This window comes from Pogoniulus pusillus, chromosome 1, assembly GCF_015220805.1.
Source record: "Pogoniulus pusillus isolate bPogPus1 chromosome 1, bPogPus1.pri, whole genome shotgun sequence".
NCBI classification, from domain to species: domain Eukaryota; kingdom Metazoa; phylum Chordata; class Aves; order Piciformes; family Lybiidae; genus Pogoniulus; species Pogoniulus pusillus.
Genome location: NC_087264.1, coordinates 11,109,692 through 11,129,008, shown reverse-complemented (window position 1 = coordinate 11,129,008; position 19,317 = coordinate 11,109,692). Strand labels below are relative to the sequence as shown.

The 19,317-nt window shown below is 44.2% G+C and overlaps 2 protein-coding genes and 1 non-coding gene across 3 annotated transcripts in view; 2 read left to right on the top strand and 1 right to left on the bottom strand.

Moving 5' to 3' along the window:
- The window catches only part of LOC135173187 (uncharacterized), a 57,615-nt gene extending 46,867 nt beyond the window's left edge, over positions 1-10,748 (bottom strand). The window contains exons 1-2 of the mRNA XM_064145688.1: positions 10,552-10,748; positions 1,197-1,308 (exon numbers count right to left, since the gene is read on the bottom strand). Coding sequence (XP_064001758.1) covers positions 1,197-1,213 — 17 coding nt within the window. The 5' untranslated portion in view covers positions 1,214-1,308; positions 10,552-10,748. The remainder of the gene's footprint in view (positions 1-1,196; positions 1,309-10,551) is intronic.
- A 384-nt stretch (positions 10,749-11,132) lies between these two features.
- EIF5 (eukaryotic translation initiation factor 5) lies at positions 11,133-18,051 on the top strand. The gene is made up of 11 exons (XM_064167752.1): positions 11,133-11,223; positions 12,952-13,231; positions 13,446-13,527; positions 13,749-13,921; positions 14,249-14,360; positions 15,060-15,199; positions 15,678-15,836; positions 16,030-16,191; positions 16,455-16,619; positions 16,883-17,017; positions 17,652-18,051. Exons 2-11 carry the CDS (start codon positions 13,160-13,162, stop codon positions 17,739-17,741), a joined length of 1,290 nt encoding a protein of 429 aa, XP_064023822.1. The 5' UTR covers positions 11,133-11,223; positions 12,952-13,159; the 3' UTR covers positions 17,742-18,051.
- Positions 14,726-14,851, top strand: LOC135181125 (small nucleolar RNA SNORA28). The gene has a single exon (XR_010304746.1). It is a non-coding gene; the product is annotated as a small nucleolar RNA SNORA28 (small nucleolar RNA).
- Positions 18,052-19,317: the final 1,266 nt, after the last annotated feature.

The window sequence follows — 19,317 nt, the reverse complement described above, 5'->3', positions numbered from 1 at the left end:
AGGAGGGCCACAAAAATGATCAGGGGACTGCAGCACCTCTGCTATTAGGACAAGCTGAGGGAGAGAGCTGGGGTTGCTCAGCCCAGAGAAGAGAAGGCTCCAAGAAGACCTAATTGCCACCTTATGGTACCTGAAGGGGGCCTGCAAGAAAGCCAGAGAGGAACTGTTTACAAAGATCTGCAGCGATAGGATGAGGGGCAATGGTTTGAAATTAGAGAAGAGTAGATTTATATTGGATGTTAGGAAAAAGTTATGTACAACGAGGGTGGTTGAGCACTGGAACAGGTTGTCCAGAGAGGCAGTTGAGGCCTCATCCCTGGAGACACTCAAGGTGAGCCTTGACAGGGCTCTGGATGACCTGGTCTAGTTGAGGATGTCCCTGCTTACTGCAGGGGGGTTGGAGTGGATGACCTTTAGAGGTCTCTTCCAACTCAGGTGACTCTATGACTCTATATAGCCTGTACTAGCTAGGATTTGAGGGTTTTTTCTAGGTTATCCCAATCCCACGTTGTCTTCGATGGCTGAAAGTTGACAATATTTAAGTGAGCCAGCCAACTCAAAAAAACCCAACATGCTGTGTAGTCTGCAGGAGATGTCCCAAGCATCAGGCAGCTGGTGTGCTGACACCGTTGCCTAAGTGCTGAGTAACAGAGTCTCACTGTTTCTTTGGGCTCCCTTGACCGTCTTTTTCCATCTGTTGTTCCTTGTCTTCCACTAGGATTGTATGTTGCTCAAAGCAGGGCTGTCTGTTACCACCTAGGAGACAATCTGTATCAGGGCACCACAAAAACGGTCTGATCAATTCATGTAATTAGTGAACTGGAGTCAATGTTGTACAGAAACGTGTGCATGAATGGGCTAAGCATGGTGACTGGACAGAAAATGTAACTCAGAAGTGTTACTAACACTATTCTTTCTCATGTCCACAAACCTAAGTAAGAAATGGAGTGGGTAGAAAAAGAAAAGCAAAAAGATAGGAGGCTGGTGGGCAAGCATCTCTCAAGTACAAATGCAGTAAATTATGGGTACACAGATCAGAAGCTGAGAAGAACTGAGCATTTGCAACTCCTACACACATTTTCCTTTCTTATGTTACAGCTATTAACTTTGCATGCTTCTCCATTTTGTTTTTGAATCATCTTTCAAATACATAGACCAAGACTTGGACCTTATCTTCATGTATCCCAGTGACTTACCTGCGTATCATCTGCATGCACAGCTACACCCACAGGCCGAGGCATCTGTTTCGCTGCCTTCTGTACGTGATGATAGTGCAACTATGCTGGTCACCGGGACAACACTCACAGCCTGTCAAACAGATAAGAAGTTGGTCGACTGGGTTCATGCTCTGAAAAAGAACAAGACTGAGGCAATAAAAGTAGTACACAGCAGTGAACTGCAAGTGACATTTGGTTTTCCCCTTAGGGAGCTGGAAGGAAAAAGAACATGAGAAGAACAAAGAAGAGAAGCTGAAAAGAAGAGACTTGCTAACTTTTAAATCCCCACAGTTAAGGGGAAATCAGAAAGCTGCAAGCAAAGTGCAGGACTGGTGCTCAGACACAGAGCTTACCTCTGCACTCCCATGCAAAGGGATGACATTTGAGCACATATAACCCAAATGTGCAACAGTGACCAAAGCTACTGTCATGTAAATAGGCTCAGTTGTCCCTGCTAGACATCAAATAAAGGGCAACTTAAAGAAATAAGCCTTACACTGCAGGCATTCCTTTTTTTCCCATAGCCACCTCTTGTTAAGAGCAGTCATGACTGCTAAAGGACTGTTCTACCTCGTACCAAAACCCAAGGTGTCTCTTGGCTGGACCTGAATCCACTGCAGGAGGAGAAAGCTACTTATTCTCACAGAATAGCCCCACTGAGCTGAATCCAGAATCAGGGTGTGACATTCAAGAAAACTATTTTGCCAAACAGGCATTTGGTAGATATGGAAGTTAAGTTGTGAATCTAATCTTTTGAATGCTGCCAAAATTCAGGGAAACAGAGTTGGTATCTTACATATTCAGTCTTGCAGCCTCAAGGCCCACAATCCAAAAATTTTGCCAGTGCAGAAATAGATAACATTGCCTGAAAAGAAAAGAAGTCATAGCTGGAAGTCCATTTTATTATGTTATCTGCAGCCTATGGCAGAGTGGATGTTATCAAAAGAAGGCTTGTCAGAACAAGAATGAACTGTGCATATCCAGGTGAAGTCTAAGAACTCTGATAAGACCATTCCTTGTGAAACTGGTAAGAAATGCTGTCCAGTGTCTTCGAGGGATACTCACGGATGCAGCCGGATTTCTGCTACAGCAAGACTTGCATTAGCTGTGTTCAAAATACGGTCAAGAAATGCAGGCCACAACAGTCAAGCTCTGATGTAAATGGAGCAATACAAATGCTATCATGCTGTATGGCATCAGACAGATGCATCAGCCAGTGCTAAAGAGGTAGATGATGGTTAAAGGTCTCGTCACCTCTGCTCCCTGCTCCTTCATAGATACAGAAGAAGAATTTGTCTTATTCTGTCTCCCAGCTGTGATTCAGCAGAAAATTCTGTTGTTAGAATGGTGCCCCAGCATTCACCCTCTCTGTCCCTTGGCTTGCACATTAGGGAGAGGGGAACTGCAAAGCCAGCTGCACAAATATCTCTGTTTCGCTGGGGCTGAGATATACACAAAAGTCCAACACATAACCTTGAAAGTGCTAAACTTTCTGAGCATAACAAAGCAGTGGCACAAACCAGAAAAATGTCAAGGCCATACAGATGACTTTCTGCATTTGCTCTGCACCTCAGTCAAAACAAGACAGACAACAACGCAGGGAGACAAAACGACCTTTCTCAGCAAGCAGTGCAGCACTTGCTCCCGAGTCACCTCAGGCAGTTGTCTGCCTGGTCCCCTTTCCCCTGTTTTGACTGTGCCTCTATCTTTTCTGTATCAAGTTGTGGATACTTAATGCATGCACACCTTTGTGCTCAGTTACAAGCTGTTTTCTGCTTAGCTAATGCTTTTCTTGGCAGGCTCAGCCAGGCAAGGCTGAGTTCAGCTTGCACCCCTATCAGCTGAAGCACAGATGACTGGCTGTGGGAAATGCTGCAGAGATATGGCCAAAATGAACTGAAGTTAACTTAGATGGAGATCACAGCACAAGATCACAGGATGTGAGGGGTCGGAAGGGGCCCAAAGAGATCATCAAGTCCAAACCCCCTGCCAGAGCAGGACCATACAATCTAGCTCAGGTCACAGAGGACCACATCCAGACGGGCACTGAAAGTCTACAGAGGAGATGCAAATTGCTCTGTGTTGGCACTCAGCCAGTTTGATTCTGGCCCATGATCAGGTGTCCAGCCACAGCCAAAGGACAAACCAAAAGAAACAAACCAGAAGTTTCTTCTGGGGATATATTTTGAAGACATTTTCAATACAGGATTAATGCATAGAATCTGTCTGTCCTTAATGCATTAGCAGGGACTGTGTGCACAGTGACAGATCCTCTTAAAAAAATCTTCAAACAGTTTCTGTAAGTGGGAAAAGGGCAAGATACAAGACACAGGACAAGAGTTAAGACATATAGGGCTTTTCACAGCTCTGGAACTGCTCTTTTGTAAATGATGCATGCCAAACTTTCGAAGTGCTCAGAGTGAATGGGTGAAGCTAAGCCATAATGCTTAAGAATCTGATTTCATTTTATATGATATTTTTGTTCGTTGAGAAGAAGCACTCCATGAGAGAGAAACCCACAACAAGTAACCCTCCTTTGAGTCACCTGTTCTCATTAGCAGGCTTTTTGGAAGTGTATATTGCACAGCCTCTTGTGCAGTAGCCCTGTGCAAAGTCCACAGATGCAGGGAGATGAACCCCCCCAACACTGATCACACCGTCCAAAGATCGATCAGCAGGAATACATACATTGGAATCACTGTGGCAAACACAACACTCTTTACAGAGCTGGAGCACAATAACTAAACAGGCAAACGTTAGGCACATCTGCCATAACCCAAAGTAAGCTAGAAAGCTGCCTCTTTAAGACCTTTGCTAGGATAGGAGACAATGTTACTGAGCAGTTTACTCTATAGCAGGGAATACGGAGGTTTGCGCTGATTCTCCGTCTACCTAACAGGCTGTAACTTGGCAGCCCACGGTTACTCTGCCTGCTTTCCTGCTGCTCCAGGAATTGAGTAAACTGTGAGCAATCTGCCTCCACGTGTCACAACATATGCCTTTCCATGCACCAGGATTAGCACGCTGTTGGACAAGGTGTAGGAGCCAATTTGATCACCTCCCTGCGCATCCAAATACTTTACAGGATGCAGAATGCAGTAGGTCAGGGCTCTCTACAGAGGAAGAGGTGAGACTCCCTGGCACCTGCAATTGGAGGCATTTCAGGCTTCATCTGCTCACTGAAAGTTTTTGTGGTAGCTGCAGAGGCACTGAGATTCAGAATTCATGACCTGTAAAATGAAAAGTTTTATCAAACCTGTACTAGTAAACATCCTCCAGAGCACAGAGACTGACAGAGATTTACCTTTGTGGCAGATAGACTGAACTATCAAAATCCCATGTGGAGGGCTGATACTCTTTATCTGAGCACACCAGGGGAAAAAAAGCAAGGAAAATAAAGGCATACTCTAGCCACAGTAGGTGGCCACTCATCAAAAGAACAGAATATCTACACCCAGAGAAAAAAAAAAAGAGAGAAGACTCAAGTATTGTATCTAAAGCCACTACCAGGAAAGACAACTCAGTAGTAAAGTCTCTGAGTTAAACCAGGACACTGTCTACCGGTAGAAAATTATGCGTCTCCATGGATTTGACTGAGCTCACAAGCATTTACATATGACCTTTGAGATCCCACCTGCAGCCATACACCCATCTAGAACAGAGAATTCATCCATCACCTTGTCATCTGTTAATCTGTCAACTGTGCAAACAATCAGAAATTAAAGCTGTGTATTTATTACACATTTCTGAATAAGTCATGCCCAATATCTAGGACAAATAATACATTAAACCCCAAAGAACCATCTGAAAGCTTTTTGCTCACTGGATATAACAGTTAAAAAGTGACAGGATAGAAAAGGAACAGTAAACCATTTATGAGAATGATTAAAAACACTTTGTGTGAGGTGCCGTGAAACAACATTGAAAAACAATCCAGTGTATTCTTATCTCCTCTTTTAGAGGGTGAAGTGGTTGCAAAAAACTTTAAAGTCTGTGTTCTTCAGTGCAGAGAAGATGTACTACATGCAAAATTCATGGAGACCTGCACAACTACAAGTTACATCTTATTAAGATGCCCCAAGATGACACAGGCACTGAAGTAAAAGTGCTACTGTGCTTAACATTACTTATGCAAATAAGACTTAACAAAAAGGTATGTTAAGGACACTAACAAGTATAAATTAGATTCCCAAAGGCCTATTAATGCTTTACACCAGTCAATTCACTTATATGTACAAGACCATTTTGGCAATTCCCTAAGAGTTACAGTGCCAAAATATGTCCAGCTACCACCTAATGTAACCCTGTTGTAGGTGCCACAGGTTCCTAGGTGAATATGGTAGCCACGGATTATCTCATCAGCGTTTATTTTAGACCCATTCAACTCTATGAAAGCTTGTTTCCTAAAACTCTCTCAAGTAAAAAGCTAAAAAATATCAATACAGAGAAGTTTTCTTTCTTAAAGAGTTATTTTTTTAAAATAATATCCATGAACTTCAAGGCAAAACCAGCCTCCAAAACAAACACATTTCCACATTCATTTGGGTCTTAAGACCTTTCAAAATCTGATTCTGAAAACAGTCCAAAGTGGCAATATCCTTGTAATAAAATTCTACTTTCAGTGTGTCTCCTGAGTTTTCTAAAAGAAAAAAGTATGTTAGGACAGTAAAATTATGCAAGACTTTACAGACACACCATGTTTGATGTGGATTCACATTCAAGGGTATTTTTAGCCTTACTTCTTAGGACAAGTAAGATTTGTGTGACTGTGGTGCGTGCATCTGTGTATATGCACACACGTGCCTGTCTCTTCAACCTCATCTACCTGCTCCTGACCACCCTGGATAATTTCAGATACAGACATTTGGGTACGCGAGGCATGGATAGATGGGTACAGCGAACATCATCAGTGCTTCAAGGCAGCTTTTATTAGCTATCATAGAATCCACATCAGTCAAAACCAGACAACTCATTACACCACACTTGCAAACCACATGTGTTACCAGCTATTTTAATAGCTACTAGTCTGTGTAACATCCTAAGCATACATAACACTTGGCATGTGAAAATCATGGAATGAAGTTTCCGCTTCCATTTTCTTCCTTTGAGTACCACTCCTCTTTTTCATTTTTTGGCAAATTATTTACTCTAGCAATATCAATATTTGAGCTGCAAACCACCAGAGCATTCAAAGACTTCAGCACTGTGTCACAGTCATCTATTATTTGCTTCATTACAAAAGGTAATCCCTGTAGTTTCATTAGGAAGCCCACATCAGCTGTACTCAAGCTCAAAGCAAAGCAGACCAAACAACCAGCAAGTTCTGAATTACAACCTACAAATCCAGTATTATCCACTACAAAACCTACATTGCTCTGCAAAATACCTTCACTTTTCCAAGAGGAGCAACTCTGTAAGAGAGCTAAAATCAGACTTCAGAGACAAAAATCTTTTCTGCTATGTCTGTCTGTTTTCAAATGCACAGCTCTGACCTTTCGCCAAGCAGCACCTTCAAAAGTTTAAGTCTGGAGAAGAGTAAAATTTTCCTCTGCCTTTAAAACACAATTTTCCTTTGGTATCAGCATAAGCATCAGAGATACCTTCTCCTGTACTAGATCTGCCAGTAAAAGTGCAAATGGAAACCCTAGCTGGGCCCCAGGAATGCCTCCAAACCCCAGTTCTCTCTAGCAATGCCCTTGTATTATTCTAAAGCAAAGAAACTCCTCCACACTCAAATAAGCTGAAAAGAGTAAAACATTTAGTAACCAGCAGTGGAGACACTTAGAAACTAGCTCAACAGCCCACAAAAGAAGTGCTTTGAGTGCACTTAAGATCTCCAATGTCTCCCCTAACTGAGAGGATATTCAGGAGATGGGCTCTCAAAACCAGTGGCTACCATACCTTGCTCTTAAAGTTAAGTCAATAAGTAACTCTAAGCATTCATTACTCTTCTTTGCTACTTAGAGTTAACATCTTCTGGGAAATCAGTACCAATAATCACAACACTGGCTGCCAGACCATCAGTGGCCAAAGAGTGGATGTGTATGTGAAGGCAACGGCAAAGCACACAATGGCTGCAGTGGATCTGAGCAATTTCTTTAATGAAATGGAAATGAATCATAAATTGCTAAAATGATACTGGAAGAGATACTTAATGCACAAGCAGACAGATTTTGATGTCTGAAGCCTATGACAAGTAGTGGGGAGATGTAAATAAGGTGGTTGCTACTGGGCATAATGAACAGGCAGCCAGCTTTGATGACACGTTGTCAGCTGGAAGCTGTATTCCCCCAGGGATTTCTTCCACACCCACTTCTCAGCAACCATATAAATGTAGCAGGCAGATTTGCCAACCACAAGCATGGAACTGCTGGGTAATGGTAGTGGTTGTCCATTAGGCCTGTGGCCAAAGCTGCTACCTGGAAAAACTAAGGAAACTGGGCTTCTCCAATTCCTATCACAAACATTTTCACCTAGAGCTGACACACAGAGGAAAAAGACAGATCCTTAGGTCAGGGTCATCCCACTTTCACAGCCCTCCAAACTGTGCTGTGCTGAACGCACCTCCTGATTGTACTTCCACCCCATTTGCACTCTTCATTTATTTGTGTGAGTTCGCCTTTGTTTGCTTGTCTTTTTAAATGCAGACAGCCTGCTTTTAATTGCTCAAAGGGATATTTTATTTTGTTCTTTCAACCAACTACTGTCTAAAAAATTCCCAACAGACAGCTTCCACAGCAAAGAACCAGACACATGCAATGCTAAATGTACACTGGAAGGGTAAAAAACATGCAGAGCAATTCCTGTTCCTGCTGAAAATAAATACTACAATGAATATCCATGATATCCCAGCAAACACAGTGAGACCATTCAAATGGCCATGCAGTACATGCAGCCTGATGGCCTCAACACCCACTTTCCTAGTACACTGCACACAATAGCACTGCTTAAAATTCAGTGATGCACATGACAGCCTTTAGCTCTTCTCTCAGGCCACATGGTCAGGTATTAGCTCTTCAGGAAGCTTGCTAGTTTCTCCAGATGTACCAATTAGTCTAAGAAAAGATCCATTACTACCTTTATTTTTAAAAGGGTATTCCAGCAAATAGCCAGAGCCAGGATACTCTGCTCACTGAAGCCTTATTCATTAAAGCAAAAGTGACATCAGGCCCTTTAGATTTGATGGTGCTCTGTTTAATACAACATGGTGAACATACCTGGTGACAGATACAGCGTTGGTAAAGCACAGTAGTGACCCAAGCAGATGACCCAGTGTGTGGGTTCCATATAGAGCAGAGCTAACTGGAGAGTCAGACCCAGACTCCCCTCTTATTGTGTACACTGAGGTGGTAGCAAATCTGGAGCAGACTCTGCCTCACGCTGTCAGCCTACACTAAGTCATTTCAGGACTCTCCTGCTCAAACACTAGCTGGGAGATTTTAGCATAAATAATAGCTGTATGTGCATTTACATCATACACTTGCTCTCTTTTTTTTCCTCTTACTAATTCCTGAACTAGTAATGATAGCTAACAAGAATGGTAATGTTACAAATCATGGAAAGGAAGGCATTTCACAAAGTGTGTATCTCCAAGATCACAGAATCACAGAACAGTGGGGTTGGATGGGACCTCTGGAGAGATCATGGAATCCAACCCCTCTGCCATGGTAGATTCACCTGGAGGTCACACAGGTACACATCCAGACATCTTTGGAATCTCTCAAGAGATGACTCCATTCCTCCCTGGGTGACCTGTTCCAGTACTCCATCACCCTTAAATTAAAGTTCCTCCTCAAGTTTAGATGGAATTTCTTCTATTCAGGTTGGTACCTTTTACCCCTTGTCCTATCTTTGGGCACCACTTAAAATCTCCTGATCCTGAAAAAAAATTAACTTTTTCAAATGCAGACAGTGAAGTCCAAGGCAGACTCATATAATGTTTTACAGAGTGGTATCCTGGCTACAAAGATCTGCTATTCTAAAGCCTGAGACATAAAACTAAGGCAGCAGCCATCATGCTGAAGGCTCTTTAGAAAGCACAGAGAAGTGCACATTTTTCTCTGGTTGCTCCAGCTAAGGGAACAGGTTTTTATTATTTTGTCTAACCAGAAGTGTAATAATAGCCATGCTTTTGTAACTCCTAAGAAAAACTGACTTATCAGTCACTTCTGTATTTGAATGCAGTTCTTCCGCAGAGCACTCCAAAATTTTTCAAGACACACTTGAAGGTTAAACGAGAGGTGTGCTTCCTTTGACCACAGCTACATCATCACAGTCAGCCTGCAACCTACATTTCAAAACTAACTTCAGGCAGGAAGAGACAGAGAGTATATTACATTACTAAACATCACTATTTTTATGTTCATTCCCTGTTTTCCTCTATACACCCACACAGTTATCGAGAAGCTTTACATTACTCAGTAAGACACAATGACGGGAACCAAGGAGTCCCGTTCTGATGAGTAGTGTTTGTAGCGGTATGAGAGTTGGTTCATTGCTCTATCGATAAAAATCAAAAGTTCTTGAACATTATTGATCTTTGGTGAAAAACAGAGCACAGGGAAGAAAGAACCGGTTTTCTGCCTTTTAATTGACTAAGAATTCAAACATGTATGTCATCCAGGTTCCAAACTCAACCGAGGGCTGTCAGTATTTTACATTAAGCACAAAGTGTATGCTCATACTGAACGTGTCATCTTTCTATAAGGAAGTCCAAGCATTCACAGGTATCCAAACGAGTCTTTATGACACTGAAGTTAAATAACAGGGTCCTTCCTGCACGCTGAAAGCAGGCTGTACAGGAAAACCAACACTTATTCAGCAACTTAATTACTTCAAATTATTCGTAAAATAGTTGCCGTGATGGCAAGCATTCGGTCATTGCCACTCTATTACGAGTCACAACCCAAACGTTCATTCTACAGCACTGCACACACTGCCTCCCTCAGAGGCACAGCCCCGAACGCCTCTCCCCAGCTCCGGCCTGGGCTGGCGGCCCCGGGCAGTGGGAGCGCGGCCTCCAATGGGGCCTGCTCCGCGCCGTTTAAGTGTACACCATGACAGCAGGGAGCCGGACTTCCCGGCGCAAACTCAAGGGGCCCCTCTAGGCCTCGGGGCATCCCGATCGCTGCCCAGCGAAGCTTAGCAGCTCTAAGAAGCAGCCGAGGTCCGCTCCTGCAGCAGGGCGCGAAGCGCCGCTAAGAGCAGCTTGGGAACAGGGAGAAATCTCTCAGCACACCCAGCAGGGAGGCCGGGGAGGCCGAGTGCTGCTGGAACTCCCCGACCACACGGCCGCGACCGCAGCCATCGCCACCCCCGCCCTTGCCGCACTGACTCAGGCTCCGCCAGCTCCCGCGCCTCCCCCAGCTCCAGCCAGCAAGGCGCTCTCGCGAGACCCCCTCAGTGTAGACGCGATGTCCTTTGGGGCATCGGAGGGGGAAGGGCAGAAGAGGAGGGAGGCTAAGCTAGAGCGTCTTGATTGATGGTGATCATCGCCAGTAGATGAGGGGGATGTCCATCCGCCAGCCAATAGCTTCGCCCCAAGGCCAGAGACGAGCCAATGGCGCGGTTGGGAGGCGGGGCACGCCGCTGGCTGATTGATCCCAGCTTTGGCGTTGTTCAGTCAGAGCGAGAACATTCTAGAGGTGAGTACTGGGAAGCCATTGCTGGGGTTCCATCAGCTGCCTCTTTCTGCCTGAGCTCCTTGCCGGCGCCGCCTCTCCCTCCCCCCTTCCCTTTTCTTCCACTTCCTTCCCCTTCCTCTCCACCCAGGTGTCGCCACTAACGATGCCCTTGATTGTGTCTTGCCTGCAGATTGCCCGGCACTGCTGTCCCTGCTGAAACCGCCTGCCTCAGGACGCCGGGACCCGGAGGCAGCGGCGTCCGCCTCCGCCTCCCTCTCCGTCTGGATATAAGCGCCCCCACGGCCCTGTTCTCCTCGCACACTTGGCTTCGTCGCAGCCCGGGGCGAGCAGCGTTGGGTTTATGTCTTTATTGGACGAAAACGGTGAGTCTTGACGCTAGGCAAGGGTGGATGAGGGCAGAGGAAATTGAGAGGAGGTCTCAAGTCCTGGAAGTTGAGGGAAGTGAGTGGGTGGCTTAGGCAGGACCGCGTCGTGTTGTCGGTAAATGGTGGATAGTAGAAGAGGTTTTGTGTAACGAAGCGTGTGAGGTCTGTGAGAGGAAGGAGAGAAGCGAAGAAAAGAAAGGCAAAAACCCTAAATGCTCGAAAGCTTCAGTTGCACTTGTTTGGTGGCTGTGGGTTTTTTTTCCTTTTTATTGGGTTTTGGGGGTTATTTTTTTATCTCTTAATGCCTTACCGCTGCCATGCGAGGAGACAAGATGGCGGAGGATGGGGCCGCACCTCCCCGCGCTGTGGGCGGCCGGGGAGGGGGCGGCGGCGCGGGAGCTGTGGCGCAGTTACGAACCCGCCCCGGGGCCTTGGTGGGTGGAGGGGGTGCGCTTGCTCTTCGAGGTGTAGCCCCAGGGACGCGGGGCGGGGGAAGGCGAGGAGGGGGGCAGCAGCTGTGGATTGTCCCCCTCCCGCGACTGGAGAGCGCATGCGTGGCTGTAGGTGACTTCCCCCCCATCTCTTTAGGGCTGACTCAGTCCTTAATTGCTGCATTTATGACTCATCACAGGATTGGGGGGAGGGGGGCGGGCAGGGAAACGAAGCTTTGCTTTGAAGCAAGGAGTCTCTTGCCTTCCCGCTTTTTCTTCCGCGTATAGCGTTTGGCGGGGGGGGTGGGGAAGAGGCGGCGGGTGGCGCTTGAGATGAAGTGTCTTAGGGACCAGGAGAGGGAGCTTTAGTCTACAGCAGACAAAAGCTGTAATCTGGAAGGAGGGGAAATCGCGAGTTCCGTCCGAGAGCCCAGTCATGGAGATACCTGGTTCCTCTGTGCTTCTGCAAGCACGTGGTCAGGTCATATGGTGGCTCGTTTTAGACGTCTTAGGGAACAAAGTCCACAATGTACTTTGTGCTGAGGAAGCACAAAACACACAAGGCACGTACGGATCTGCTTGCTTCTTGAATAAAGAAACTGTAAGCCTGACCAGAGGCAGTCAGAAGTGTGTGGAACCAATAGTTGTACTCTCACGCATAAATACTAATAAAGTTATTTTAATGCGTCAGTGCTTCTGTCATTAATGATAACAACATGATGACGTGTCATAACACACGTGCTGCAGTCAGGGTTGCCTGCGTAGTCAAGCCAATTGTGGCTTAGCTACTTGGATCTGATTATAGAGGCACATGTTAAATATGCATATACTGCTCAAGGCAACTTTAATAATAGGATTCATCCTCCCTCCCCTAAGAAAAAAAACTGGGAAAGCATTGTTCTATACTTCTGCATCAGTAGGCTTTGTACAGGGAAGCAATTTAAGTCAGACTTTATCAGGCTTATTGTTAAGTCAGGACTCAATCTGAAGCTGCTATAAGAATCCATGGGAGAATTACCTAATTCTCAATTCTTCTCCACTCCCATTTAAAAAAAAATGGTAAGTTGTGTGTAATATGTATACAGATTACTGCTGCTTCGTATTGAATTTCTTTACACAGTGACAGAGTTTGTATGTGATAGGTTTGTGCAGTGAAATTTAAAGCTCTTCCAGATACTTTCTCCTGATTAACTCTGCCCTGCAGTTTGAAATGTATCATAGAGCTCTATAGCAAGATATCATTGGTGCATGTTAAGTTAAACTTGGTTTTGTATCTGTTTATTAATGCTTGCAGAGCTGTTGCGCAGCCACTGGTACCTGTATTGGGGAAACATAGCATACAAGCAAGAACCTTACAGCCTCGGTGGCGAAAATTTTTTCATGTCAGAGACCGAGAACTCTTGCAGTCGTTTATGTCATCCCGTCTTCTCCAGACAGAAGATACCAAAAAACTGCAATCAAAGATCTCTTCATCTTATTGATAAAGCTACTAATAAGGAAAAATGTCTGTCAACGTCAACCGCAGTGTTTCAGATCAGTTCTATCGCTACAAAATGCCCCGTCTGATTGCCAAGGTAACTTACTGAACGTTGGTAGGTAGGTAGTGTTTCACACTACTTTGTTGTCTTGATAGAAGAAGAGAGGTGTGAGATAGTGATAATATTTAGGTAGCGAAAGGGCAAGACACCACGCTAATGTACAGTAGGAATACACACTTAAAAACAGCAGAACTTTTATACATGTAAAAAGGCTGTTGTAATTGCTATCTCTGCTTTGTTTTTTATTTAGGTGGAGGGCAAAGGAAATGGAATAAAGACAGTTATAGTCAACATGGTTGACGTTGCAAAGGCGCTTAATCGGCCTCCAACGTGTAAGTAGTCTGGAGTGATGGCATTTTTTTGTTCTGTTACATTTGAAGTAGTAGTGTTAGGTACCTAATCAGGTGTTAATACTGTGCTTTCAACATTTATGAGAAAGCAATGAGATCATCTCGAGGTGAAATAATAGACCATTGCTTCTTTTTATTCATGTACTTGCTGTTAAAAATCTGAAGATGTGAGGGCACTGGTGGTTATTATAGTTTCTTTACAGATCCTACCAAATTTTTTGGTTGTGAGCTGGGAGCACAGACCCAGTTTGATGTTAAGAATGACCGTTACATTGTCAATGGATCTCATGAGGCGAATAAGCTGCAAGACATGTTGGATGGATTCATTAAAAAATTTGTTCTCTGTCCTGAGTGTGAGAATCCTGAAACTGATCTGGTGAGTGCTCTCCCCTTAGTATTAATGGAAAGACTTTGTGTTAGATGTTTATTAAAGTGCAGCAATGTTCATAGCTGGCTTGAATACCAGTGAAGAGAAAGTACAGTACAAAACCTTTCACATCTCTGGGAAAGTTCTGCATTTATAATGGTTCAGAAATTCTGGGCTAAGTTTCTGCTTCGAAATTTGCTGTGGCGGGGGTGATAAAATATTCAAACGCCTGTCTTAATTTTGTGGATTTAAGTGTAAACACTGGTTTAGGCTTCAGTGCTTCATGTTCTGCACATGGTATGTTAACTGAAGGTTGGGTTTTGTTTTTTTTTACAGCATGTCAATCCTAAGAAACAAACTATAGGCAACTCTTGTAAAGCCTGTGGCTATCGAGGCATGCTTGACACAAACCATAAACTCTGCACGTTCATTCTCAAAAACCCACCTGGTAAGTGAGTTCCCTTTATTTGGTTGGGGTAAAGGGAACTTATTCATTGAGAGTGCTGTTACTGAAGTAGAAAAACAGTTTCTAGACAACGCATAAGAAGGGTCTAGCATAGTTCTGGAGTTGTATGGGTTAGGATGAAGCACAGTACCTGTGTTCATAGGTTTAGTGTGAGTAGTGTCTTGTCCTGTTGTCCTATATCCTTGCTAAGTAGAAGGAAGTACTTAGAAGGAGTTGAGTTTGCCTATGCAGAACAAAATGCAGTAGGAGGAGAGCTGTCAGCTAGTTACAGTTCTGCTTTTGAGTCAGCGTGAAGTAGAAGGGTAGGAATTAAAGTCAGTGTAGTAAATGCTAACTGACTTTCATGCAAGCAACACTCTGTAGTAAGCATCTAGTTGCCTGCTGCAATTTAAGCTTGCTAGAACAAAAAAAGCCTAACCTATTCCGGGAGTCTCTGTTTTTGTGAGGTTGCCTGTTATATAGACTTTGACAACATTGGGTCTTCCCAAGAAGCAAGGCTTTTAACTGGAACCAAGGGTTTCCTGGGTGGACATCCACCCTGAATGTCTTCAGGGATGGGACCTAACTTGCTGTCAGTAAAAGCATCTGAGCCCACACAGGAATTTGGCTGAGGTGCAGTAGTAGCAAAGGGACTTTAGTTTTCTTTAGCTCATAGAATGCAACATTAAAATTCACTTGCAGAAAGTGGTGACACTGGTACAGGAAAGAAAGAAAAGGAGAAGAAGAACAGAAAAGGCAAGGACAAAGAGAATGGTTCTGTGTCCAGCAATGAGACACTTCCACCCCCACCACCAGAGGAGATTACTCCTCCACAGGTTGTGGTAAGTAGAAGGGAAAGTGGGGAGATAAGGGTGTGTGGTGTCTCTATCTGATCTAAAACTTCTGAATCACTGGTGTTCCTTCAAAGTCAACATTGCATCAGAAGTCCTTGCTACATCCAGATCTTAACTGCTTTACCAACTCTTCAGTAATGGTGTTTGTGCTCTAAGTGAAAAGTTGCCAACCCTTTACAATCCAGGTCTCTACAAAGGAGTATCTCGAGCGGACCTGGATAGAGTAGTAAAATTAGACTTCCAAGTAACTCCGTAGGTTTCTGCAAACTCAAGTCTAGTTTCTACTGCTTCTTTTCTACATGTTTCTTCACGTTTTGACTTTCAAACTGTAGTGTTCACCTTTTCTTTAGAGAAAAATTGAAAGTGTCTGTTTATAAAAGTGCTCTTGTGTCTCTGTATAATAACAACATTTCACTCATTGCTAAGCTTCTAGTATGAACCTGTTTGGCTTGGTTTTGTTTTGTAGGAGGAGGAGGACGATGATGACTGGGGTGAAGACACAACAGAAGAAGCCCAGAGACGTAGAATGGATGAAATCAGTGACCATGCAAAGAACCTCACACTTAGTGAAGACCTGGAAAGAACACTGGAGGAGAGAGTCAATCTACTATTTGATTTTGTGAAGGTAAATAATTTTAGGTTATTTTGATAGCCTTCTCTGCTGTAGTTGTAGAAAATAGTGGTAAGGAGACCTAAGAGCAAGCTGCTTGAGCTTCAACAAAAGTACCGGTTCCACTAGTGGCAGAGAAAGAGTTTGTGCGATAAAGCATTGATGCAGTCTTTGGGAGCTTTAAAACATCTGTATGTGTTCTTCATAGAAAAAGAAGGAAGAAGGTGTCATTGATACTTCGGACAAAGACATTGTAGCAGAAGCAGAGAGACTGGATGTAAAGGCCATGGGCGCACTGGTTCTCACTGAAGTCCTTTTTGACGAAAAGATTCGTGAACAGATCAGGAAATACAGACGTCACTTCCTTCGTGTAAGCAGTCTCTTCTGCATTTAGTGCAACGGCTATTGGATTGGCTTGTATTAGCAACCATGTAACTCTACTCTGGATTGCTTGGTGCTATGGGGAAGAGGGCTTTCAGTAGATTTGTTTCAAACCAGCCTTTAGAGAAGACTGTTGAGAGAGCTAATATGAACTGTTGTAAATTTTACTGTCAAATTGAAAGCAGAAGATCTTCCTGCAGATTAAAAAAAGCTAAGCTAATCTAGTTGCTTTTGCTTTTATCACAACTCTAGTTCTGCCACAATAACAAGAAAGCTCAAAAGTACCTTCTTCATGGCTTTGAGTGTGTGGTAGCCATGCATCAGTCTCAACTTCTTTCCAAAATACCACATATTTTGAAAGAAATGTATGATGCAGATCTCCTGGAAGAAGAAGTCATTCTTGGCTGGGCAGAAAAGGTAAGGTGTAGTATTTCATGTATTCCTCCAGCTAAGTATCTGAATGCACTGTAGTGCATCTGATTACTCCATTTAGATGTAGCTTCCTGTGCAGGTGTCGTAAAATGACTCATGTATGCTAAGTTACTTACGGGGAGACCTCCCTTTCAAAAATGGGCTGCTCAGTGGGGCGAGGTTAGAGTTCTGAGTTAGGCTCTCACTATATTTTGGGTGTGAGCCGACAAACTCATGCCAATATTGAAGCAAAATGTGCTTGCTTTCAGGCCTCAAAAAAATACGTTTCAAGGGAGCTTGCCAAAGAAATCCGTGTCAAAGCAGAACCATTTATTAAATGGCTAAAGGAAGCTGAAGAAGAATCTTCCGGGAATGAAGACGAGGACGAAGATGAAAACATAGAGGTAAGGCAGTGCTCACTTGCTATCAGTGGCTGTGGAGTGAACTGTTTCTGCATGCTTCTAAATCTTGAACCTTGGTGCATTGTGAGGTGACTTTTTTCTGTTTGTGGAATGGTAACAATCTCTTCCACAGAGATTAGTACATGTAGTGGAAGATAGACAAAAAAAGGTGGTGTGTGTAAAGCCCTGGCTTTTAAAGAGTTAGTGGGTGGGTGCTTGTTGAAAAGCTGAATAAAGGGCAAGTGACTGCTCTTCAGGATCTATGTCTAGATACATCTATTAGCTACATGTCAGGTGACTGGCCAAGTGATATTTTGGGGTGTTCTTAGGGTTTTTTTGCACGTAGGATGTTGAGTTGTTTTGCTTCTCTTGAGTACTACCTAGGATTGTCTTGGATATGAGATCCTGCATGTTAAAGTGTAGTTATTCTGGCATGCCTGAACTCTGGCTTCCTCTCTGTACAATACTGCTGCACTGGGAGGGGCTGTGCAGTGGGTACATTTCAGAGCTCCTGGAGGCAGCTCCTGGCAGTAGGCAGGAAAGCTGTTGAGCAGGCAGGTGCTGCAACTCCTGGTGCTGAAATTGTAGTCTGCTTAATGGCAGTAGGTGCCATAGTGAAAGTGTCTTGTCTCCGCAGGTGGTGTACTCTACAACTGCCAGTGTACCTAAAGTTGAAACTGTGAAGCCTGCAAACAAAGATGATGATATCGATATTGATGCCATTTAAAGTGATGCGACATAGCTTCCAGCATAATAATGCAAACTTCTCTGCATTTTCTGCCAGAAGTGTGATTTGTATGTGCACAAGCTGAAATGGCTTAACATCCTGCTACTCTTTGTACTCTAAAAATGTATCTTTTTACTGTGACTGGTCTTGTGTAACTAAGCCTGATACCAAGGGGTCAGCACATAGGTGAACTGATCTAGTTTGCAACTGGCATGTTCTCTTTTGTTTTTTCTAACATGTGTTGGACACACACTTGGAGCACATTTATACAGTTGTGGAAATAAAAGGATTTGGTTTTGGTCAATCTTGATTTGTGACTCCGAACTCCCTTATTTCTTTCACGAGTAAGAGTGCGATTGGAAGCATGCAAGACAAAAGTGACAGAAATGCAACAGAGACTCAGAGTTATTTGTCTCATTCAACAGTGGAACTCCGAAACACTGGCACAAAGCCCGTTCCATCTGCATTGTAAGATGTCAGCGTACTGCAAAGGGCACCTGTCTGCATTCCAATCGTTGCAGGCTTTCTCTAACAAAAAACTAAATTGGTATTCATAAGGTGGTGGGGTTTTGGTTGGGGTTATTTTTTCTGAGGTTTTCATACACAACATTACCATACCAGAGCAAATCTCCAGTCTAGACTGGGGGGTGCAAAGGCACTATGTTACCTTGAGCATAGCAGCCCTGCAGCTGATCCTTGTAGCTGTGGGAATGAGTTTTTACAGGTGCCAGTGCAAAGGTGTACCTTATGAGTGTATGAAAGGAGGCCAAGCCCATCTAAACAGAAGAGTAAGTCACAGGCTGAAGGGAAAGGCTTTGGTGTAGGAGTGGTGGGTCAGTGAGGGGTTTCAGAGAGTGTGGTTGGTTGTGGTTTGGTTTTTGGGGTTTTTTTTTGGTTGGTTGGTTTTTTTTAATTGCCCCTCAGCCTTTTCTCTGGAAAAACAAGAGTGGCAAGAATGATGATAAACTTCAGCATGGGCGAGTGGGTTGGTTGGTTTCTTTGTTGTTTGTGGGATTTAGTATTGGAAGTTCTGAGGGACTTCAGTGCCCTGTGAACTGCATGTCCTAGATCATAGAATCATAGAATCAACCAGGTTGGAAGAGACCTCCAAGATCATCGAGTCCAACCTATCACCCAGCCCTAGCCAGTCAACCAGACCATGGCACTGAGTGCCTCATCCAGTCTTTTCTTGAAGACCCCCAGGGACGGTGCCTCCACCACCTCCCTGGGCAGCCCATTCCAATGGGAAATCACTCTCTCTGTGAAGAACTTCTTCCTAATATCCAGCCTATACCTACCCTGGCACAACTTGAGACTGTGTCCCCTTGTTCTATTGCTGGTTGCCTGGGAGAAGAGGCCAACCCCCACCTGGCTACAATGCCCCTTCAGGTAGTTGTAGACAGTAATAAGATCACCCCTGAGCCTCCTCTTCTCCAGGCTAAACAGGCCCAGTTCCCTCAACCTCTCCTCAAAGGGTTTGTGTTCCAGGCCCCTCACCAGCCTCGTTGCCCTTCTCTGGACATGTTCCAGCACCTCAACATCTCTCTTGAATTGAGGGGCCCAGAACTGGACACAG

Excerpts from the sequence above, each read along its gene's own strand:
- EIF5 (XM_064167752.1), top strand. The coding sequence starts at position 13,160 with ATGTCTGTCAACGTCAACCGCAGTGTTTCAGATCAGTTCTATCGCTAC. Across the intron at positions 15,837-16,029 it reads TACTATTTGATTTTGTGAAG|AAAAAGAAGGAAGAAGGTGT; the intron begins GTAAATAATTTT and ends TGTTCTTCATAG. Across the intron at positions 16,192-16,454 it reads ACAGACGTCACTTCCTTCGT|TTCTGCCACAATAACAAGAA; the intron begins GTAAGCAGTCTC and ends TCACAACTCTAG.